This window comes from Beauveria bassiana, assembly GCF_000280675.1.
Source record: "Beauveria bassiana ARSEF 2860 unplaced genomic scaffold BBA_S00059, whole genome shotgun sequence".
Classification (NCBI taxonomy): domain Eukaryota; kingdom Fungi; phylum Ascomycota; class Sordariomycetes; order Hypocreales; family Cordycipitaceae; genus Beauveria; species Beauveria bassiana.
In genome coordinates, this window is record NW_007930894.1 from 46,779 (window position 1) to 64,700 (window position 17,922).

The window sequence follows — 17,922 nt, forward strand, 5'->3', positions numbered from 1 at the left end:
AACAGTTGTAGCCCAGACAATAGTGGCATATCTAAATTGATGAATCAAGTGTGTAATGATCAAGTAAACTTGAAGTAAATTTGTTCAAAGTGATTGTCAATCGTGAAGGCGTATTGAGTATCTGTAAGTGTGCAGCAGACGCATAGTGTGTCACCGACAAAGAGTTACAGCCGATATCTGAAGCCACTCGTCTTCCAGTCTGTTACGTCCTCGAAAGCCTCGGGTCGGAGTTCCATTGGCGGGACATCTGTGCCACTTCTCAGCTTATTATCTGCCACGACGCCTGCCATGGCTGCGCTGCCTTGGATTCCCTCCATCTTCGACCTGAGCGCGTTGAACCATTGCAGGTACGCGCGCAGCGAAATGGACAAGACAATGACTAATGAGTAGCATATCATAATTGTCTTGAATGCCGTATTGTATGTGGGCGCCTCGGATTCACGGAAGAACTGGGGTCCGGCAATGTTGCCCATGCAGTATGCAATGAAGAGCAACGCAGTAATTGTAAGCTTCTTGGTGACGCCCTTGAAGTTGGACTGCACCAGGGCCATGTTGAGCGGCATGGATGCAGGGCCAGGTGACAGCAAAAAGTAGGCGAAAAGTTGCGCTCCGTGCGAGGGAATGTGCTCGCGGCAATAAATGAGGGCCGCGCCGATAACACATGGAAGCACCACCGCAATGATGAGAATGCAGTTGAGTGTTCGATACCGGCCAGCTAGCCATCCTGTGGCAGCAATAATGGCTGCCGTGAGGAGGGAGTACGGAATGTTGATGAGTGTAGACTGCAGGCTAGTAAAATTGAATGATTTTATGATAATGTTGGAGAAATTTTGCGTGCCGCTGTTGGGAATCTGGCCAATCATGGCGATCAAGACAATCAGCCATGTTTTGGGGTCGACGAGGCACTCGTGGACCTGCTCCCACGAGAAGCGGGTGTCCTCAGTGCTTCCAGTGCCTGCGATGAGGGTTCGACGCATTGCAATCTCGCGTTCCTCGTTGGTAAGAAACTTTGCTTTCGAAATGGTATCAGGAAGGAAATAGAACATGGGAATTGTCCAGAGAAAGGTGGCGACGCCGAGGACAATGTACATCCAGCGCCACGGGTGGATGTTGTCCTCAATGTGGCCCACGCCAAAGGCGAGCAGGCTGGAAACCAGGCCGCCGACCGAGTTGCCCGCAAACCACATTCCAACACGCGTGGGCATTTCATCGCGCGTGTACCAGGTCGACGTCAGAAACATGAAGCCGGGGGTGATGGTGGCCTCGGCGACACCCAGCAGGAAACGGGCAGCCATGAGGCCGCCAAAGTTGGTGCATGCGGCCGTGACAGCTACAGTAGCGCCCCAAAACGCCGTATTGGCCGTCAAATATTTGCCGACGGGCAGCCGGGCGATGAGCAGCGTAGTAGGATACTCCCAGATGAGGTAGCCAAAGTAGAAGATGCTGGCGACCCAGCTGTACTGCTGGCCGTGGAGGTTCTACAGAATTAGCATCAATATCAAACACAGGGTATCAAAGTGAACTCGCTGTATCTTTTTTAAGGCCAAACACGGACGCGCTTGAGAGGATGACTTTGTCCATGAAATTGAGCATGTACGTGACAAACAGCAGCGGAATGAGGGCGCGATCAATCTTGCGTAAGACGCGACGCGAGAGAGCCATCTCATCGCGACTACTCTCGGCTTCAATCACATCTGACGCCGGCATTATTTCCTCTGAGACTGGAGCAGTCGCTGCCTCTCTCTATTCCGCGGCATGGGCGCAGAGACTTTTTGACATGCTAGAGATGAGGCCGGCGAGTGCCGGTCGGCCAAGGAGTGCCACCCCCACTAACGAGGACTGCTGTTTGCATAACTGCATTATTTATGTATGGACTTTGAGCACAGGCTAAGATACTTTAGGAAGGAGAATTGCCGATCCTATACCCTATATGTTGTTAACTGGAGACCATCCATACCGTATGCTGTCAATATTGTTGATCCAATACTTGTGAGGGCATTAATATTATATTGTGACTTAATGTTTGGGTTAAGTTGCGCTGCGATAAGACGAAAACTTATACGGCAAATCGGGAGCGCGGAGAGTGCCCCAAATCCGGGGTAATTACCACTGAAAATCCACCATCGCGTATCCGTACATGTCATAGTTATGGGGAAAGGGAGATGGGTAGCGGAGATGGGTAGCGGAGATGGGTAGCATCAGAGTTGCAACTATTGGCTGGCCGCAGAGTGACGGCAGTAACGGCTGTTGTGGCGGGCATTTCCGTTTTCAGTCATCACGTCGTAGGTTTCTGCGTCTTTTCTCTTCTGCAATAGACATTTTGGGAGGTCAAACCGCGAACATGAACGGCCTCGAGATATCGCCCTTTATCGCGAGCCTGCCCAAAGTTGAGCTGCACATTCACATTGAAGGCACGCTCCAGCCAGCGCTTCGGTGGAAACTTGCGCGCCGCAATAACATCCCGCTACGCTTCAAAGATCAGGAATACAAGACATACGAGGCCCTCTTAGAATCCTATGCCATTACCTACAACCACCGGCCGGAGCTGGACCGCCGCAAAGACGTACCTACGTTTTTCGAGCTCTACTTTGCCGGCTGCGAGGTACTCATCACCGAAGAAGACTTTTACGAGCTGGCCATGGACTACTTCAAGCGCTGTCGAGAGATGAATGTGCGCTACGCAGAGCCATTTTTCGACATTCAGGCGCACACGCGCCGGGGTATACCGGCAGAGCATGTCCTGGATGGCTACCTGCGGGCGCAAAAGGATGCGGCAGCTCAGTACGGCGTGCACAGCAACTGGATCTTTTGTTTCCTCCGCGACGAGTCTGTCGAGGAAGGCGAGGCGGCCTATGAGACGGCGCTGCCGTGGGCGAAGCGGTCGGACGGAATGGGCTTGTTTCATGCCGTTGGTTTGGCGAGCAATGCCTACGACAGGCCGCCAAACCTATTTGCCGACAGTTTTGCGAGGGCAAGGAAGGATGGCCTGCACACCACCACACACTGCGATTTCGGACAAAAGGACACTCACGAGCATCTCCGTCAGGCAATTTTCGATCTGGGCGTCGAGCGCATCGATCACGGCCTGGATGTGGTTGACGAGGAGGTGCTGATGGAGGGGCTGGTGGAAAAGGGCATCGGTCTGACGCTGTGTCCGCATGCGTACCACAGAAGAACCGCGACCGAGGTACTGTTTCCCAAGCTGAGACAGCTTCTGGATCGCGGTGTCACGTTTTGCATAAACAGCGACGATCCGGTGTACATGCACGACGTGTGGGTCGACGGCAACATGGAAAAAGTATATCACTATTGTGGCTTGAGCAAGAGAGACATGATTCAGCTGGCAAGAAATTCGGTAGACATGTGTTGGGCGGATGCGTATGTAAAAGGAAACATCTACGACGAGCTAAATGGTATCAGTACTGAGTGAGCTCTGGAGGCTTCGCCATAAGTAGTAGTCCGTCGTTGTAGTTGAAGAAGGCTAGTAATTTGTCTAGTAGACTTTCATTCATAATTATAACTGCAGTTTTTGTTCAAATTCTGGTGCAGTCGAAACCAAATGATTTTTCTTTTCCAGAAATCTCATCATCAGTGGTCTTGTGCGTAGCATCATCGTTCACTTTTGCACTCCGACCGTATAGATTACCCATTACAATGGAGCCTTAGATTGTCAATCTCTCAGTGTTTGAATTATTCTTTCGATGGTTTGCTTGCTCAGGCCAGGCTGCTGGCGTTGCTGTCCCTGTAAGCGTCCATGTGGGCGTGGTTGTTGGTGCGGATGTCGGTGTTGGTGCAGAGACGTGGCCGTCGCTGTTGTCAATACCGGCCGCGATTTTGTTTTCTTCAACACATTTCACAGACCTTGCCAATATTGTTGGCGTAGATCGAGAGTTTGAGTGTATTGCAGTCGACTTCGGAGTGTTCCGGTAGATAGGAACTGAGAATGTTGAGCCCGGTCGCAGCTTCAAAGTCAAGGCGTACATTTCAGGGCTCTTTCACAGCTCTAAACATTGTTGAGATTCAGTCTCAAGGGAATGACTAACTCAAGCTGAAATATCACACATATCTGGGACAGAATGGTGGCCACATTACAATTAGTTAGCAGCGGCCATATTGCCATGACCAATAGCCCTGATGCCGCTGCGCCGACACCCATCGACGTGCATTTCGGCGCATACGCCAACGGGTACACCGTTTTTATGCATAATACAATTGCTCTCTCCTATCTGCTTACTTGAAGACTGCGTCGATTCTTTGTCCTTAGGCGGCAACGGATATCGTCTCCCTCTGAAGAGGCATTACTCAACCCCGTCAATGTTACCCAAGGGTGCAAATGGATTGGTTACTGGATGAAGCCAGTAATAGTATTCAAGAAGCAGCATCGATAGAATAAGCAATACGCAAAAGTAAAGAAACAAACAAATGTAACGAGTATGCTTAGACAAAGCGAGAGAGGGCAACTTCAAATTTGCTGTCAGTCGTCACCTCTCTTTCCGACGCAACTTCCACTTGTACAATTGGACGCCGCATTAGACGCCGCAATGGAGGCTGTATCAGAGGCTGTGCTCGTTCTCTTACGTACATGTTGACAATGACGAATCGAATGTCTGAGAGCAATTTCTGCGGCCCAATAGCCAGGCAGCAACGGAAATAACTTTGTGAGCAAGCAACTGCTGCGCCTCACACGCCAAGAGGCCAGCGGGAAAGTACTTGTCGGATCAAGTGACGTGTAAAGTCGCACATCAAAGCTCTGATCATCATCTCGGCCTCCGCGCGCTGCCAGTACATCCGACAAGGCAGCACTATTTAGCCACCTCGCGCCACATATAAAATGTACTTTGTGTCGAACCCGACTCGCCTATGCCACAAGACGGAAACCTCGTGTAGACTTTTAGCGCTGGTTCAGGAATTGCAAGACGTGCCGTCTTCTTTCTTACCTCAGCCGCAGATATGTCGTAGTTATCATATGGCCAAAAACAGCTACCACGTGCATGTATAAGCATGCAGCTGCAGTGCTGCGTGGGCAGAACCACGAAATTTATAACGTCCTCTTTGAAATTTACCACGTAGCTACATAACGGCTAATATATACCCCTTAATAAAGCTTCCCACCCTCCACTATCCTACACCATTTCTTCCTCCTAATATACACACACGTATACATATATATTAAGGCACCGCTTAGAGGTATATAAGATACTTAAAAGAGGTGCTTTAAAGTACTCCTAGGGGCTATATTAAAGACTTAAAGGCACTATTAAGAGTACTATTAAAGGTATACACTAGAGGCACGCGCTAGAGGCATGTGCTAGAGGTATATGCTAGAGGCACGTGCTGGAGGCACGCTGGAGGCACGCTGGGGGGGATTTTTTTGTTAGTGACTTTAAGAGAGTGACTTTGAAGAGCCTGCTGGCTCTGATTAGTCGACAAGGCCCATGAATTACCTTAATAGGCCAGAATTTATTGCAAGATTTAAGTCGCATGTTACAAATTTCGGGGTTCACGCGCGTGGCAGTGGGCACTGGGCCACGGACTCGTGGAGTTCTTCGCGAACCCCTGACAGCTTCTTTGTCGAGCAGGGCCAAGAGCCAGGTCCCAGTACCGGCGGGCGCCATCTGCCTCTACATGGATATCCCCCTGACGTCAAAGCATCCAACAACAAACAAAGGAAACAAACAAAGGAGTCGGTGAGGTACGACTATAAAGGGATCAGTTGGTGCTGCCAGGAGGGACCCCTTCCATGACCTCAGCAGATTGAAGATTCCCAGAGGATTGCGCTGCGGAAAAATGCATCCTGCGCTTCTTGGATACCTGACCGGCACTATTGCTGTCTCGACGGTAGCGGCAAGCATCAGCACCCCGCAAAAGGCCATCAATCCTGCCAAGTTGGACATTCCTGTCACTATCCTCGCCGACACCAACAGAGACGGCCTTGTTGACGACCGCGACACATACGGAAAGCACGCCTGGACTACTCATCACGGCGCAATCTTTCTGCCAAATATCGGCGACGAGCTTCATCGCTGCCACGTAAACGATGGTGTCGGCACACCACTCAGCAATTGGGAACTCGCAGCCTGCAACGACGCCGCGGGGGATGAGCTGATCAACAGTATCCTGGCGGCACCGGTCAAGACCCTGCCACTGGCTGATTTGTCAAAGAATGCGACTGCCAGGATCTTGGTTCAGCCACCGTCGGCGGCTGAGAATGTACGACTATTTTGGAAGCACAGAAACGAGGGAAGCTCATCTGATTGGGCACTGGTCAAGTCTGAGCTGCAGTTCAACAGCACGGCCTTGTCCGCGGGTCTGACTCTTGCAATTGACGCAAGGCACCTGGTTACCGACAAGACTGTATGGGACGGGCTAGTCAACATCAAAATCGAGGTCACGGATGTCATGCGCAGCGGTAGTGACTTTGTCGCTATGAGGCAGGCGCCTGTCCTCTTGCATCACCATCGCCAGAGCATGGAAGCCGTTGTGACAATGCAAACTGTGGAATCGAAATGGCAGGGTGCCTTCGTCAACACTCTCGGCGCCATCATTCACAAGCTCAAGCCTGCGGTTCCCTTGATAACACTGAACGATAGCCGTGACGTATGGGCGCAGGACTTGATGGAGCCAGCCTTTGCCAGCATGCCTGGTCGCAATGGCCCCATCTCGATCAGAGTGCTGTTGCGGTCGCCGCAATCAACTCGACCTAACGGCCGTTTGGTCTTTGAGCAACTGCGTGGAGCCGGTGTGGGTGGCTGGCAGCCAGGACCGGAGTCTGGGTTTGGGTGGGAAGAGATCAACTCGGGCGGCAACATTGAAACCATTCCGCCATATACTTCTCGCTCAGGTGTCTCGTATAAAAATGGACGGGTTGTCCTAGGCAAGCACTATGACAAGTATCCGGCTGCGTCGCTGACCAAGTTTCTCGAGGCGCAGCGTGAGCAGACGCCGCTCTACCTGGAGGCAGGATGGCTGGTAGCCGGCCATGTTGATGAATTCGTTCAGTTTCTACCGTCTAATAACACAATCGGATTTCGTGTGGCTGTTCCTGATACACGCTCTGCGATGCGTATCCTCAAGCACGTCAACGAGACTGGCCATGGCACTGTGCCGTTCCTCTCTTTCAAGGGCAACTTGACCGACGACAATTGGCCAATATTCGCCGACCATGACTTACCTAACAAGACGGTCGAAGCGCTGCTCGCGGAAGAGAGTTTTGTCAAGACGAATGCGTATGCTCAGAAGTTTATTGACCGCAATGTCGAGATACTCCTTGAGGAGCTGCCCATCAGCGACGCAGATGTTCTGCGCGTGCCTGCTCTTTGGCGAGACCAGACATACGACTGGCTTGCCGACCCGGACGGTTTTCCAGCGCGCCTTCATCACACTATCCCCGGTGAGAGGCAGCTTCAAGGCTTCTTTCCTCTGGCGGTCAATGGTCTTGTGCTGGACCAGCATTACATTTGCCCGAAACCGTTTGGTCCTCGCGTGGATGGTGTCGACGTGCTTGAGCGTGAGATTGGCAAGGTGTATACAGAAGCCGGCTTCAATGTGGTGTTTATAGATGATTACATGTCGCATCATGTTCGTGGAGGAGAAGTTCACTGTGGAACTAATTCTTTACGGCATACCAATGTCGAATGGTGGAAGACTAATTAATTCATAGATTTAGTTTATAGAGAGTCTACTTGATCATAATACTTGAGGGTACAATTGACATGTAGCATACGAGAAGCCTGCGCCGCTTGCCTGTGGAATACCTTAGCTGAAACCCTCACAACCACGAGTCAACCCATTTTCCTCGTGTAACGCCAAGGACGCTGAGAGTCATGCGGTCGTATGTATAGCTAAAAATTAGGATATGTAAAATAAAACAAGGATCGTTTACTATGCTTGTCAATTATTAGTAAGTGGCCAAGGCTGCATCTGTCAGGTTATGTGAGGCAGTTAGCTATCATTGATTCAGTTGTTCTTTTTTTTTTCAAAATCGTGTGTGGAAGGCTGGCTCTGCTTCTCAAGAGCGGTATCCTGAGGTTTTATCTATAGTTGACCGTACCGGACCCTTCATCCATATGCTACAATCTGTTTCACATATATTAGCTATCTGTATCACTCCTGTGACGGAGCAGCTTCACCACCACATTACTTATCACGCAGGTTCACTCTCCTATACTCAACAAACAGTGGCAGAGTTATCCGACACGGGCTCATAACTGTTGCGTTATCAGAGCAAAAAATGGCAGGTCTACTAGGATCTTCTCCAGTAGCACTAATAGTAGCCTATATCCTACGCAACAGCATCCAGGCCACTTATAGGTCTTGCTAGAGGCATGATAATGAGTCTGTATCAAATTAGAAGAAGGTGCACTCCATGACTCCCATGGTGGCTTTTGCGTCTTCCAAAATTATGCGACTGTTCCTCGCTTAGGGACTGTACTTCCCAAGGACCAGGGGTCGGAGTCATACCATTCAAAAAGTTGGTACAAAGAGACACAACAGTGTTTTGCACTACTGTCTCTCTTATGAAAAGCAGAAAGGGAACCCTATCTGTCGGATAAGGTTGCCTCTGTTAGTTGAATGAGCAGACTTGACGTGATTGCTACATGTCATAAAATCATCGATATCAGTAGTTTAAGAGGCTGGGAAGTCTTCTCTGAAGAAAAATGACATGAACCCTTCTGAAGAATAGAGAAAAACGACAATCAATTCTTTTTTAATAACCAGCTTAGCTAATAGCCTAATAATAAGTCTTATAACGTGATAGGTCATGCACTTACATAAAACTTCGGTATATTTCAGACGGATGGGGCGAAGTATAAACGTGTGCAGCTTCCAATAATCAACGCATTTAGGTTAACAACTCAGCAAGGTTCAAGGCCTGTCATGGTCAGCTGCTACCCTCGCCTAAATTCTGACATTTTCTCTGACGGACAAGCATATACGGCGTTAAGCCGGGTCAAGGATCTCGAACAAGTAAGTGTATTTGACTCACTGTCATCTTGTAGTCAATCAGGCAGGTTTAGAAGCAATAGCTAAGTACGAAAGACTGGAAGCTAAGTCAGAACAACTCTATAGACCACATTCTCAATGACCGTCGCTCCACTCAACCATGCAACTTGAAATACCATCAGCACCTTCCCACTCTTTCTTACGTTTTCATTACAATGCTAGTTATACATTAACACTGTAGAGTAGCAGCAGTACTATGAATAGCCCAGCAAGAAGCATATTATAGTCACTGCGTAACCGTGCAGTTACCTAGCCCGTTAATGATTCCGTCCCTTATAGCTAACTTCTCTAGCGTACCGGGGGCGACGATAACAGCGGCGTAGTGTTTTCATAATAAAGCTAGTGACATCAACTAATACATGATCATTAAAGTCAGGACGCAACAGGGCCTTCGGAGTTACACGTAAAGGTGACCCTTCTGACCAATGACGGCCGGCAATAACACATCGCAGCTAATTCTTGCTGCAACTGCGCAAAGGAGGCATCGTAGGAGGATGTAGAGAGGTGAAAAAGTCAATTCGGTAGCCTTTTAAATGTAATAATGCCAAGCCCTATCTCGTCTCATGACCACACCTCCTATGACTCGTTATATAGTAGACTGAGTAAACCTCGGTGAATGAAACAATATTAGAGACCAAAGCATTACTAGCCATGTAAGCCGCTAAATACATGACTCGTAAGTGTTTTATATAAACTAACATAGATTATGAATCAGAGCCTATCGTAATCATAGACAATGCTTAGCGTTACATATAATTAGGCAATATATGTGGTTTAGTGCTAATGACTTAATATTATATAGGCCTTTTCTTCTATATATATAAATCGCTAGGTGACACATAAGTTTAGATTTCCAATCTTCAACATAGTATCAAGTTTACGTGGAATATCTATTCAGGTTCTACGATAAATCTCCGAGAATGAAGTCCGCCGCCGCTAGGATCATTTTTACTATGACATTAGGCACTGTCCTACCACACGTTTATGCGTCAACTCCGACTGACGACTCCAGCAATATCAATACGACTATTGAATCGAAGCTGCCTTGGGTTGATGACAATAATGGCGATTTCGGCGAGTGTACGGACACCCTCCGTCGTATGTCTCCTCCGTCAGCCGAAACTGTTAATAAGGTCTGCGGAACGCAGAGCTTCTGTGAGGAGTTTGACCCGGCCGATTTATCTGAGGACGACTCAAAGAATTTGGCAGCAGTTTACGGCTTCGCAAGCGCCCAAGCATGCTTTGATGCCTACGAGCAGAACCCCGCGGCCTCCTCCCAGGACACCAAGCCTAAATCCAAGCTACCGTGGGTTAGTAGCACTACTAGCGATTATGGCAAGTGTGTAGCCATCCTCCGGCGTATGCATGAGGAGTCTCCTCCGTCAGGCGAAACTGTTAATGAAGTCTGCGGAACGGAGGAATTCTGTGATGAGTTTGACCTGGCCATTATATCTGAGGACGACTTAAAGAAATTGGTAGAATTTTACAGCTTCGAAAGCCCTCAAGAATGCTTTGATGCCCACGAGCAGAAGCCTACATCCTCACAATAAACGGAGACGCGTCGCCCGTCATCAAGCTCTCCCTCGTGTCAAGGCTTTAGCGGCAAAGTCTAGTGTGGACTGCTTTGCTTACGCTAAACAAGGGCTTATACTAGGTGTCTTATTATATTAGGAATAGCTAACTGTTCGAAAATGAGAAACGGTTTTATTTTACAATTGCTTAACGTGCATAGCGAGTGGAACAGTGTGGCCAGTATCTCAACGTCAAATCTCCTGCACAAAATCGGCGGCCAATACAGATACGGATTTTATTCCGCTAGGAGGGAAGTCCCCCCTTACAACAACCATCTCCATTACAGCTTCAACTCCAGCTTTTGTACCTCCTAAAGCTATCTTAGCACCAATTGCACGGTTCGGTTGTACTACCTCGAGGCTCGAAGATGTCGATTGATGTGCAGCCGAGCCAACCAAGGACTTTTACCGCCCCTTCTGCTACCATAACGGAACGACTACAACTACCAAAGTAAATAGTACCAAACTGACCCGAGATTGTAATAAAGGGTTACTTGATTGAGAAGAAACAATTGGCTATCAAATCATCCTATCATACGACCGACGGAGTATCGAAGGGGAATAGGAAGGGCCCGCGACCAAATGTCTTGAAAAAGCGAGTGTTCTATATACCCAAGGAACGGCGAGATCCTGACTGTAATATCATAGCTGTAAAAGCTAATTGAGCGTCCGAGAATACACGAAATAATCACAGCCATCTCCACTTCCCTTGCGATAATCATTACATACTTTTAGAGCCAATTCACCATAGCAAGAGATGTCAGGAAGCTGCTGATCCACAAGAAACGGTCTGCCCTTATAATGGTCGCGCGCGAGTATAGAAATCCTGCATCGTACGCAAGCTGTTTGACCCCATTGATGGAATGAAAGGCAAATGGGAACACCATGAGCATCTTGAAGCCCGTTTGCGTCCATGTCGGCAAGGCGTGGAAGCCAGAGACGAGCGCTGCGCTGTCCCAGTTTCCGCCAAAGACTGGCGCCACGAGATAGCCCAGAAAATATAAATACGCCACGCCAGACAGGGTGCAGCCGGTGATGCGCATCCAGGCAGATGTTCCCAGGTACGTTTGGTCAAGCTTGTAAATTTCAAGGTGAGGCGCGATGGGCCGCTTCAGTCGCTGGTTTCGCAGAGCCGCATCTTGGTGGCCCGTAGGTACTCTGGTGATTCGCGGAGATGCTCTGTGGCGCGTTAATTCATCACGTTCAATTTATCCTGCAATCTTGATAGATACCTTGGTTCGGAATTTGTCGATATCAACGTCCGGCTGAGGTGGGCAGCAGGGACCTGGAGAGGTATGCTTACGCGCCTCAGGCCGACGCGAAAGCCATTGGTCCTCAAGACGGAGACGCCCTGTCCACGACAGTGTAACATGCAGCGTTGCCAGTTTAAAATACCGAGATGCTGCATTTCGGCCAATGATGCTGTAAACGTTTTGATTCCAAATGCAAAGATGGATTCAATTGGAGATGCTCGGCAAGAGTGCTGCTGCATGGGCAGCCCAACAAACTTGCCTTGCGTCATACTGACTCCATCTGCTCATCACTGCACATTGTTGAGACAGAGCTATCATCCGCTTGTAGTTCGCATTCCCTGAATTCATTGGCCTATTTGACTTGTTAAAATCAGGATAAAACTGTTTGTCTTGGGTATGGGCCAGGTCTGCTCAGTCTACTACAAAAGCCCGCCATGCACCCATCACGTATCAATCTCATCAAACTCCCAGCTAGTCACATCAGGACCAGGCTATCAATTTGCAATTTCCGTGCCGGGTTACACACTCAATTCTCATCAAGAATTATTCCACGCTATTTTTCTATCGTACCATTCTCCATGTCCAAGTCCGAAGGTGGTGGCTTCAAGCCTGTTCCTCAGGCTCAAGCCCAGAATCTCCCCGGGTAGGTGGACACGATGCATACATGAGAGCAGCAACACTAACTGTTTTTTTTTTCTAGGTCCGAAAGGGACATGGCGCCGTCCAGCGAGTCTACTAAGCTCGAGGGCAAAGACAAGCACCATGAATATCTTGCTGCGGGCAAATTGAAAGGCAACAAGGCTCTCATTACAGGTGGCGAGTGAGTAGCTCAGTTTCTTCCCCTTGCTCGTTCTGGGTTAGCAATTATTGATTGACTTTACAGCTCTGGCATCGGTCGCTCAATTGCCGTCTTGTTTGCCAGAGAAGGCTCCGACGTGACGATTGTGTACCTGCCAGAGGAGGAGCAAGACGCCAACGATACGAAGAAAATGGTGGAAAAGGAGGGCGGAAAGTGCCTCTTGGTTGCGGGTGATCTAATGGACAACAAAACCTGTCTCCAGGCTGTCGAAAAGCATGTCGAGGAGTTTGGTGTCATTCACACACTGGTCAACAACGCATCCAAGCAAATCATGTGCACCGACCTCGCTGAAATAAACCTCGACGATGTTGAGAGCACATTCAGGAGCAACATTTTGCAAATGTTTGCCATTACGAAATATGCTCTGCCTCACATGCAACGAGGTGGATCGTACGTGACCATGATGCCGGATCCCTCACTGAAGCCATCTGCTGACATGGTCATCACAGCATAATCAACACCACATCGACGGTCGCGTTTAGAGGAACTGCCGCAATGGTAGACTATTCGGCCACAAAGGGTGCCATCACGTCCTTCACTAGGTCCTTGGCAAAACAGCTGCTTCCAAAGGGCATTCGCGTCAATGCTGTGGCGCCTGGTCCAGTCCACACGCCACTGCAGCCTGCGTCACGCCCGCCAGAGCAGATGGAGGGGTTTGGAAAGAAGTCGCAGCTTGGACGGCCAGGACAGCCGAGCGAGATTGCGCCTAGTTTTATTTTTCTCGCCTCCAAAGACTCGGAGCTGTACTATGGCCAGATTCTGCACGCATATCCGCTAGGAGATTAGCTTTGTTAGTTTGGTGATTGAAGTTTCGATGCTATTTTTTTGTCTCTCCCACCTGCCAAGATAAATGGCAAATAAAGCTTTTACAATTCATTGGATCAGCCATAGTAGCAAAGAGTCTGGCACGCTACATTCCATCTATCCACTCACGATATAGAGGCTTAGTTCACGGAGAGAATCAAATTGCTACCATTCTTGTATATACCCTATCGCAGACTAAAAAGTCAATTTGTGAGTAGTCAGGCACCACACGTTCCAAGGCGCCACTCTTCGGCTTTACTTTTCGGGTATCAACTAGATGTTGATGCACCACGGTATCGCTCGTGACACGTAGACATCCATTTTCACATCATAGGACTGAGGGCGGCAGTTGCGAATAATCTAGCCGTTGACAACAATGCCACCATTCGGATGCAGCGTCTGGCCACTCATAAACTGGCTTTCTCCAGACGCGAGGAACACGTACGTGGTTGCCACCTCGGATGGCTGCCCGAGCCTTCCCATTGGCGTACTGTTGCCCAGTCCATGGCCTTCCTGGCCCTTTTTATCCACGCTCGAGGCCAGCATTGGCGTCCACACCGGACCGGCTGCGACGGCATTGACGCGGATGCCCTTTTTGATCAGCTCGTTGGAGAGCGATCGTGTGAATGCAACGACGGCGCCTTTGCTCGTGGCATAGTCGAGACGCGAAGGCACACCAATGTACGAGTCCACGGAGGCGCTGTTGATGATGCTGCCTCCCTTGCCCATGCTGGGCAGAATTGCTTTGGTGAGGTGAAAGTAGGAGTCGACATTGACGCGGAACAGATAGCTCCATTGCTCTCTGGACTTGGTTAGACCGAGATTTGCAGACATAGAAAGCATTACTTACTCGGAGATGTCCATGATGCCTCCTGATTCATTCCGCGTGGCCGCGTTGTTGATCAAAATGTCCACCTTGTCGAAAATCGCCTTGATGCGTACTGCGACATCGCGGCAGTTGACGGCAGTGCTGAGATCGCTGGCAATCAGCACTGCCTGGCCGCCATTCTTTTCAATCTGCTCTTTAGTGTGCGTCGCGTCCGGCTCCTCGACGGGTAAGTAGACAATGGCCACTTTGGCGCCCTCCATGGCCAAGAGGATGGCGACGGACCGGCCGATGCCCGAGTCACCCCCGGTCACGACGGCATTTTTGCCCTTGAGCTTTCCGCAGGGGCAATACGGCGCGCTGCCCTCTTGCGCGCCGTGCGTGTCCAGGTGCACCTTGGTCGGCTTGGGCTCCATGTCTCGCTCCAAGCCGGGCTTGGACTGGGTAGTAGAGTCCTTGCCGCTGTCGCCTTGCACGACTTTGTGAAGGGTTTCCTTGGCGGACTGCATGATGCGATGTGTCTCGTTGAATTATGAAATATAAGATTGAGAGTTGTTTTATTTTTCTGTGCTTTAATCTAATCCAAAGGACAGGAGCTCCTGACTCGCTATTTATACACGAAATACCTTTGACAATTGCAGGACGACGCGCACTATTTCAACTAACATTTGTCGTGTTGACGTCAAAAGATGTCAATTATGGCCACATTATTGCATAGGTGTGTCTAAATATCAGGAATATGCAGTGCCTACCATAACCATTGGTGTTGTGGTTGGCATTGTATGGCGGCCCAAACCTGCCACTTGCGTCGGCCGTGGCATCGTCAACGCCACCACGAGCGTATACTGGGGGATTATTCGCAACGGGTGTGCACATCGAATCCCCGAAACTAGTAACTGCGGCTGACCATCTCCGCTGCCGCCGTTTTTTTTTTTTTTTTTTTTTTCATTTTCAAAAAAAATTGAAGGCGGCGTAGGTGGGTGGTGGTCTTTATTCCAACTACTGAGGCGTGGCCACAATGATGAAATAGCACTGACGTCAGCAAAGAAACGTTATCAGATCACAGAATAATTTACTTGATTTGGATTGCAATAATCAGACGTGCGCAGTTTCGGGCGAATACGAGTGTCAACGTCATCTACCTAAGTAGGCGTCATGACATCGTCAGGCCAGAAGCACGTTTTACTAGTGTCGCCGTGGGGAACTCTAATAAAATGCCGCTGTTTGTCGATGAAGAAATTAATTGCGATTTCTTATTGTCAATTTTACACAGTACTGCACAGTTTAATTGGTTCATCAATACACTTCAACAATGGCTCTCGCACAAGCAGCAAATATTGCCGAAAAGATAACGGGCCATGACGGGAGTGCCATCACCCAGCAAGATGTATCAACATTTCCTTCCGGCGGCAAAGACGATATGATGAAGGCCCTGGTGTGGATGGGTAAAAATCATGTAGAGATAGGTATACCATAAATACCCTTCAAAAAAAGAAGTTTGGGAGCGAAGAGTGGCTAAAAATAGGCTCTTCTGGCAGCCGACGTCCCGAAGCCCAAGCTTATAGAAGACCGCGACGTCATCCTCAAAGTCACCGGCAGCACGCTGTGCGGCTCCGACCTGCACCTCATGCACGGCGCGATCCTCGAGATGAAAAAGGGCGACATTCTGGGCCACGAGTTTTGCGGCACCGCGGAGCTGGTCGGCCGCGGCGTCGGTAACAAGGTCGAGGTGGGCAAGCGGTACGTGGCGTCGTTTCAGATTGCCTGCGGCGACTGCTGGTACTGCGAGCGCAAGCTGTCGTCGCAGTGCTCCAAGACAAACTCCAACACGCTCGAGAAGACGCTGTATGGCGGGCAGACGGCGGGCATGTTTGGCTACGCGCACTTTACGGGCGGATTTGCGGGCGGGCAGGCCGAGTACGTGCGTGTGCCGATGGGCGATGTGAATCTGCTCGAGATTCCTGAGCATGTTCCTGATGAAAAAGGTAAAGACTGAAACAAGCGATGATTGTCCTCATCAATCGTTCTCATGGTTCATTGTCCTTTTTGCTGACCTGCATAAACTTAGCCCTCTTCTTGTCAGATGTGCTGGCCACTTCGTACCACTGCGTCGTAGACACGGGCGTCGAAAAGGGCGACAGCGTGGCCATTTTCGGCGCGGGTCCCATTGGCCAAATGGCCGGCGTCTTTGCGCTGGAAAAGGGCGCCAAGAAGATCATCTTTGTCGACACGGAGCCGCGGCTGACGACGATACGGGCGCACTTTGCGTCGGACAAGCTGGAGCTCGTCGACTACAAGAAGCTTTCCAGTGGCCTGACCAGCAAGAACACGGTCGTGACCCGGCTCAAGGAGCTGTGTGATGGTCGCGGACCCGACGTCGCGCTCGAGTGCGCAGCTGGCGAGTACTCCAAGAGCTGGCTGCACTGGCTGGAGATGGCGGTGGGCCTGGAGACGGACACGAGCGAGCTCCTCAACGAGATGATTGAGAGCGTGCGGTCCTTTGGTCGCTGCGGCGTGACCGGCATCTATGCCGGCTATGTGAGTGTGCCTGGTTTTTATCAATGGGCAAAACAAAGGCTAACGACAAGAGTAGACGAACCACTTCAACATTGGCTCGCTCATGGAGCGCGGCATCCGCCTCATCGGCAACGGCCAGGCTCCCGTCCACCTCTACTGGAAGGATCTGCTCGCGGCCATTGAAAAGGGCACGCTGGATCCCTTGCAGATGGTGTCGCACCGCGTGCGGTTGGAGGATCTGGACAAGGTCTACACCGTGTTTGACAAGAAGCAGGACGGCATGCAAAAAGTGTTTGTCGAGACCAAGTTTTCATTTCCTGCGAGCAAGGGAAGCCCAGCTCTAACGAGATACTGAGAGATTTGAATGGGTAGATTGGAGGCATCACGGATCGGAGCAGAGGGCATTGTTGTTGAACTGGAGTGACTTGGTGGGAATACAGGGATGAAGTGAGACATAAATCAGGGGCGATTTTATGTGTGTTTCACCCATCGAAAAGCAAATAAAAAAGTGCAAGGCCGTTGTTCACCGATTGTCCCATAGCTGTGGCGGATCAAAGAGAACGAGAGCGACGGAATCACACGGCGAGGCACGAGCTAAAGTAAAGACCTAATAAATATATATATATAGGAGAGAAAGAGAAGAGAGGCTATCTAGAAGGTATAATAGCTAATAAGGGTCCTAGCTAAGTTAGTAAGCTAAGGCGTGCCTACTAATAACCCCTAGTATAAAAAGAAGATATTATCTATAATATCTATAAAATAGTCTAATCCTTCTTCTAATCCTTAAGTAATCTAATATAAGTCTAATATATTATAATATAAGTCTAATAAGAAGTAAGTATAATATTAATCTATTCTTAATATTAATCTATTTTTAATTCTAATTTATTCTTAATTTTAATCTATTCTTAATTCTAATTAAACTTAATTCTAATTCTAGTTCTAATTCTAATTAACTAATTACTATTTACTACTAGGCTAAACTAAAGTAACTACCTAGTAATTAGTAGTAGTAGGTTTAATCCTAGTTATATTTATAATAAGAGTTATATTATTTAAGATAGGTATATCCTAAGCTATATTTATAAT

The 17,922-nt window shown here is 49.2% G+C and overlaps 8 protein-coding genes across 8 annotated transcripts; 5 read left to right on the forward strand and 3 right to left on the reverse strand.

Moving 5' to 3' along the window:
* Positions 1–96: 96 nt before the first annotated feature.
* On the reverse strand, positions 97–1,707 carry BBA_09592 (major facilitator superfamily transporter; the record flags this gene model as incomplete). Its single annotated transcript, XM_008604689.1, has 3 exons — positions 97–121; positions 169–1,478; positions 1,552–1,707. 3 exons carry the CDS (start codon positions 1,705–1,707, stop codon positions 97–99), a joined length of 1,491 nt encoding a protein of 496 aa, XP_008602911.1.
* Positions 1,708–2,341: 634 nt separating this feature from the next.
* On the forward strand, positions 2,342–3,430 carry BBA_09593 (adenosine deaminase; the record flags this gene model as incomplete). Its single annotated transcript, XM_008604690.1, has 1 exon — positions 2,342–3,430. The coding sequence occupies one exon, from the start codon at positions 2,342–2,344 to the stop codon at positions 3,428–3,430; it is 1,089 nt and encodes a 362-aa protein (XP_008602912.1).
* Positions 3,431–5,787: 2,357 nt separating this feature from the next.
* Positions 5,788–7,653, forward strand: BBA_09594 (putative peptidylarginine deiminase; the record flags this gene model as incomplete). Its single annotated transcript, XM_008604691.1, has 1 exon — positions 5,788–7,653. The coding sequence occupies one exon, from the start codon at positions 5,788–5,790 to the stop codon at positions 7,651–7,653; it is 1,866 nt and encodes a 621-aa protein (XP_008602913.1).
* A 2,270-nt stretch (positions 7,654–9,923) lies between these two features.
* On the forward strand, positions 9,924–10,553 carry BBA_09595 (uncharacterized protein; the record flags this gene model as incomplete). Its single annotated transcript, XM_008604692.1, has 1 exon — positions 9,924–10,553. One exon carries the CDS (start codon positions 9,924–9,926, stop codon positions 10,551–10,553), a length of 630 nt encoding a protein of 209 aa, XP_008602914.1.
* A 752-nt stretch (positions 10,554–11,305) lies between these two features.
* BBA_09596 (succinate dehydrogenase cytochrome b subunit) lies at positions 11,306–12,125 on the reverse strand (the record flags this gene model as incomplete). The annotated part of the gene is made up of 3 exons (XM_008604693.1): positions 11,306–11,753; positions 11,807–11,925; positions 12,099–12,125. 3 exons carry the CDS (start codon positions 12,123–12,125, stop codon positions 11,306–11,308), a joined length of 594 nt encoding a protein of 197 aa, XP_008602915.1.
* A 280-nt stretch (positions 12,126–12,405) lies between these two features.
* BBA_09597 (oxidoreductase, short chain dehydrogenase/reductase family protein) lies at positions 12,406–13,472 on the forward strand (the record flags this gene model as incomplete). The annotated part of the gene is made up of 4 exons (XM_008604694.1): positions 12,406–12,470; positions 12,528–12,647; positions 12,711–13,076; positions 13,136–13,472. 4 exons carry the CDS (start codon positions 12,406–12,408, stop codon positions 13,470–13,472), a joined length of 888 nt encoding a protein of 295 aa, XP_008602916.1.
* A 378-nt stretch (positions 13,473–13,850) lies between these two features.
* Positions 13,851–14,825, reverse strand: BBA_09598 (oxidoreductase, short-chain dehydrogenase/reductase family; the record flags this gene model as incomplete). Its single annotated transcript, XM_008604695.1, has 2 exons — positions 13,851–14,292; positions 14,341–14,825. The coding sequence occupies 2 exons, from the start codon at positions 14,823–14,825 to the stop codon at positions 13,851–13,853; spliced, it is 927 nt and encodes a 308-aa protein (XP_008602917.1).
* Positions 14,826–15,628: 803 nt separating this feature from the next.
* On the forward strand, positions 15,629–17,188 carry BBA_09599 (alcohol dehydrogenase GroES-like domain-containing protein; the record flags this gene model as incomplete). The annotated part of the gene is made up of 4 exons (XM_008604696.1): positions 15,629–15,761; positions 15,855–16,301; positions 16,385–16,854; positions 16,910–17,188. 4 exons carry the CDS (start codon positions 15,629–15,631, stop codon positions 17,186–17,188), a joined length of 1,329 nt encoding a protein of 442 aa, XP_008602918.1.
* Between the last annotated feature and the right edge of the window lie 734 nt (positions 17,189–17,922).